Source organism: Topomyia yanbarensis, chromosome 2 (genome assembly GCF_030247195.1).
Source record: "Topomyia yanbarensis strain Yona2022 chromosome 2, ASM3024719v1, whole genome shotgun sequence".
In the NCBI taxonomy this organism is placed as follows: Eukaryota; Metazoa; Arthropoda; class Insecta; order Diptera; family Culicidae; genus Topomyia; species Topomyia yanbarensis.
The window spans coordinates 99,764,633-99,768,654 of NC_080671.1; the positions used below are offsets into that span (position 1 = coordinate 99,764,633).

A 4,022-nucleotide genomic window follows, 5' to 3' on the forward strand; every position below is an offset into this window, starting at 1 on the left:
GTTGCTACACTTATTTATGTTTGGGTGTAATCAGTCTTCTCTTTTTTGCACTACAATTTTGCAAGCAGTCAACTGGTTTTTGACAACACTTAAAACTGCAATTTTATTTAACTAATTCATTAATTCACAAATTCTTATTACCTAATTTAGCATCTACTCACAAGAAGTGGTTTCCTTTCGCCTACTAACCTCTATTTCACTAAGTGCAGAGCTATGCACAATCTCCCCTATTTGCAACCGGTGATTTGGTCGCTATACTGAACCTACAATCAAATTCCTATCGGATTTAAGGCAATGATTAACCGACCGACGCTAATTTTATTGATTCCTGCTTACCTTGCCAATTCTAAGTCCAATGGTCACTCCGAAAGAAATCAATTTCCGACAAAACTGCCCAATTTCTACCTCACTAACGCACTATCGAAATTCACAGCTTGTTTACTTTTTGTTTGCCTTACTTTTCTTTCACACAACGAAGCTATCATACCCCCGCATATCTACTTCTGCTGCCGGCTATCGCTCGGCTGTGAGCTGTCATGTTGCAGCTATGCAAAGTAGATAGGGATGTCCAAGCGGCGTCGCAACACCCCAGCCCGTAACATCCGGTATTTTCGGATTTACCTGATCTCCAGCGCCGCTAGATTAATTACACCTCGTTGCTGTATCTTACCATCGGCAGTTCTTACGTCCACCCTTCGAACCCGTCCGTCCGACCCCTTGATCACTGTCTCAACGATAGCCCATTTCCAGGATTTTCGGTTCTTCCCATCGACCACGAATACCAGGTCGCCCTCTTTAAGCGGCTTTTGTTCGTCGAACCATTTTGACCGTTGGTTGAGAGTCGGAAGGTACTCCTTGCTCCACCTCTCCCACATTTGATCGGCAAGATGCTGAGATCGCTTGTACATATTCCGCAAAGCTGTAGCGGGATCTGTCGCCTCCATATCTGCACCAGACACTGTACCTCTCAGAAAATGGTTCGGCGTAAGTGCTTCAAATTGGTATCTCAACGGACGCGTGTTGATCATGTCGGTCGCTTCCGCAAGTGTTGTCACGAGGATCTCAGCTTTCTTCCATCGTCGAGTGCGCGAATCGCTTCTTTCGCCGACCGCACCATCCGCTCCCAGACTCCTCCCATGTGTGGCGTTCCCGGCGGAATAAAATGCCAGGAGGTAGTAGAACCGCTCACGATTTCTGCGCACTCTTCGTTTATACGCTTCATCCTGATCATTTCGTTGTTTGCTCCCCGAAAGCAAGTGGCATTGTCAGAAAAGATTTGCTTTGGTTTGCCGAACTTGCTACGGAAACGAGCGATGGCCATCCGACACGATTCCGTAGTGAGACTGTGAACGACTTCTAGATGCACTGCGTGTATAGCCAAGCAGGTGAAAACAGCAACCCAACGCTTCTCCTTACGCCGTCCAACCGTGATTTCCACCGGACCCAGGTAATCTAGCCCCACGGAGCTGAAAGGCCGAAGATTAGAAGTGACCCGTTCAACAGGAAGGGGAGCCATTCTTGGTGATCGTGGACGGCACTTGTGGACTTTGCACCAGATGCATTTACTCACGACCTGCTGTATTGCCGTACGCATTTTCGCAATCTGGAACCGCTGTCTCATCTCGTTGAAAACTGTCTCCGAATTAGCGTGTCCGAATTCTTCGTGATAGTGCTGGATCAGTTTCTGCGTAACCTCATGTGACCTCGACAGGATTATGGGATACTTTTTGTCGACTGGGATTTCCTTGGAATTTGCAAGTCGGCCGTCCATGCGCAGGACGCCCTCGTTATCCAGTACCTGTGAACTCTTATAGATCGAACTACTTTTTTGACTATCTCCATGGGGTCGCCCGGCTGACGTTTCAAGTTGCTGGTTAGTGCACTCATTTCATCCGGGAACCTGTCCCACTGAGCCTGCTGCCACAGGATTCTTTCAGCCCGCTGGAGCTCATCCGGTCCAAGTGGTGCTATCACTGACACGTAATTCGCCCCCGTCGCTCGGATCAGCTGCTTCTGCTTCTCCGTAGCTCGTATAGTGACTATCGACTCTCCTCTTCTCTTTCGTCGGCAGTTGGCGATGAAACGCACCATGTTGGCTGTCACTCGCAATAGTTTGGTCCAGCGAGAAATCGGTTCGACGTCGATCACTCCGTGGAACAGAACCACTCCTCTAGCTTCCTTGTCAGTTTCTCCGATCGCCGATACTGGCGTTGGCCAATCTTCTTGTGGACGGTACAGGACCGATGGTCCTTTGAACCACTCTCCTTTGCTATGTAACGGAGGACCCAAACCCCATTTCGTCAGCACGTCTGCGATGTTGAGTTCGGTTGGTATCCATCGCCAGTCTGTCACCTTCGTTAACTCTTGTATCTCGCCGATCCGAAATGCTACGAACTGCTTGTATCGGTGCTGATCTGAATTGAGCCAGCTGCATACGGTCCTAGAGTCCGTCCAGAAAACAGTGCGGGTAATTTGGTACGAATGCATACTCAAGATTGGTTGACTCAGCCGTGCTCCCAGAACAGCACCCATCAGTTCCAGGCGGGGAATTGACTGGCGTTTTATAGGTGCCACTTTGGCCCGAGACATCATCAGACTACAGTGAACCTCTCTGTTGATAACTGCTCGTAAATATGCTACGCAGCCGTATATGTGCTCGCTGGCATCAGTAAATATATGTAGTTCTAACGAGTTCACTTCAGCAGATTTGGAGCCACCGAGATAACATCGGGGAATCCGGATAGCCTCAACCTCTGGTAACAAACTTGAACGGCGATAGGAGTCCTAAAGGATCGAAGAATCTCATTACGCAGCTTGCGACGAGCCTTTTTCTCGGTCGTTTTCCCTCGAACAAGTACGGCTACAACTCTTCTCAATGCCTCGTTGAGAACTGGTCTATATTCGGATCCCAGATCACTCCCAGCACTCTCTCCTTTGACGTTTGCTTGTCCTGTCCGAAATAAACCGGTGCGGCAGGTATTTCTTCTCCCAAACGTCGTAGCACTTCTGGTGTGTTAGATACCTAGTTCCGTATCTCGAATCCCGCCTTTAGGTGGACCAGTCGAACCTCCTGCGCCAGCTTAACTGCCTCTTCCACCGTGTCGACACTGTCGAAGTAGTCATCGACATAATGTCGATGAATGATAGCAGCAGAAGCTTCCGGATATTGCACAGCAAACTCTTCTGCATTCCGATTCTTGACAAACTGAGGTGAGCATGGAGAACTCGCCGATCCGAATGTCGCTACATCCATGACGTACACGTTTGGTGGATCATCCGGATTTTCCCTGAAGATAAACCGCTGCTTCTGTGTGCCCTCCGCGCGAATCATCAATTGGTGAAACATCTCCTTCAAGTCGTCACCGAATGCAACCCGCCATTCCCGAAAGCCAGAGAGAACTTTGATCAGCGGGACGAGCATGTCTGGTCCTTTCAGCAATTTCGAATTCAGCGATACTCCTTGTACCGTTGCTGCAGCATCCCACACCAGGCGAACTTTTTCAGGCTTTTTCTGGTTCTGGACAACAATAATCGGAATATACCAAACTTGGTCGGAAGCAGTATCGGTTAGTTCTTCGGCGGTAGCGATATGTGCATATCCTTGTTGCTGATATTCTGCTATTTGCCTACAGACATTTTCTTGCAGCTTTGGATTTTTTGCGAGTCGACTTTCCAGTTGTTTCATCCGTCTCAGAGCCATTGGATAACTGTCCGGGAATCGTGGATCGTCAACCTTCCATAGCAACCCAGTTTCGAACCGATCACCAACGCGTCTCGTTGTACGCTCCAGTATTTCCCGGGCGCATTTATCTTCTCCCGTTTCTTGCAGTATTCCCGACCAGAAGGAAATAACACAATTATAACTCATGCTAATATTTAGTTACGAAAAATTTCCTATCAAATTTTGTTATAAAGTAGGAACCGTTAGGTGTTAAAATCTAACAAAAAATTCTCTACGTATATCACATTAATAACAAATGTTGATAGCAATATAACACGATCATAACAACTTGAGATAGCGT

The 4,022-nt window shown here is 47.9% G+C and overlaps 1 protein-coding gene across 1 annotated transcript; it reads right to left on the reverse strand.

Annotated features, from left to right (window-relative positions):
- Positions 1-1,051: 1,051 nt before the first annotated feature.
- On the reverse strand, positions 1,052-2,589 carry LOC131679620 (uncharacterized). The gene is made up of 2 exons (XM_058960356.1): positions 1,901-2,589; positions 1,052-1,820 (listed from the first exon to the last, which is right to left on the reverse strand). Exons 1-2 carry the CDS (start codon positions 2,587-2,589, stop codon positions 1,052-1,054), a joined length of 1,458 nt encoding a protein of 485 aa, XP_058816339.1.
- Between the last annotated feature and the right edge of the window lie 1,433 nt (positions 2,590-4,022).

What these genes read in the sequence shown, in the direction of transcription:
- LOC131679620 (XM_058960356.1), bottom strand. Translation starts at nt 2,589, where the DNA reads ATGTCTCGGGCCAAAGTGGCACCTATAAAACGCCAGTCAATTCCCCGC. An exon ending in CAGCAGGCTCAGTGGGACAG is followed by an intron (nt 1,821 to 1,900) that starts GTTCCCGGATGA and finishes TCAAAAAAGTAG; the next exon opens with TTCGATCTATAAGAGTTCAC.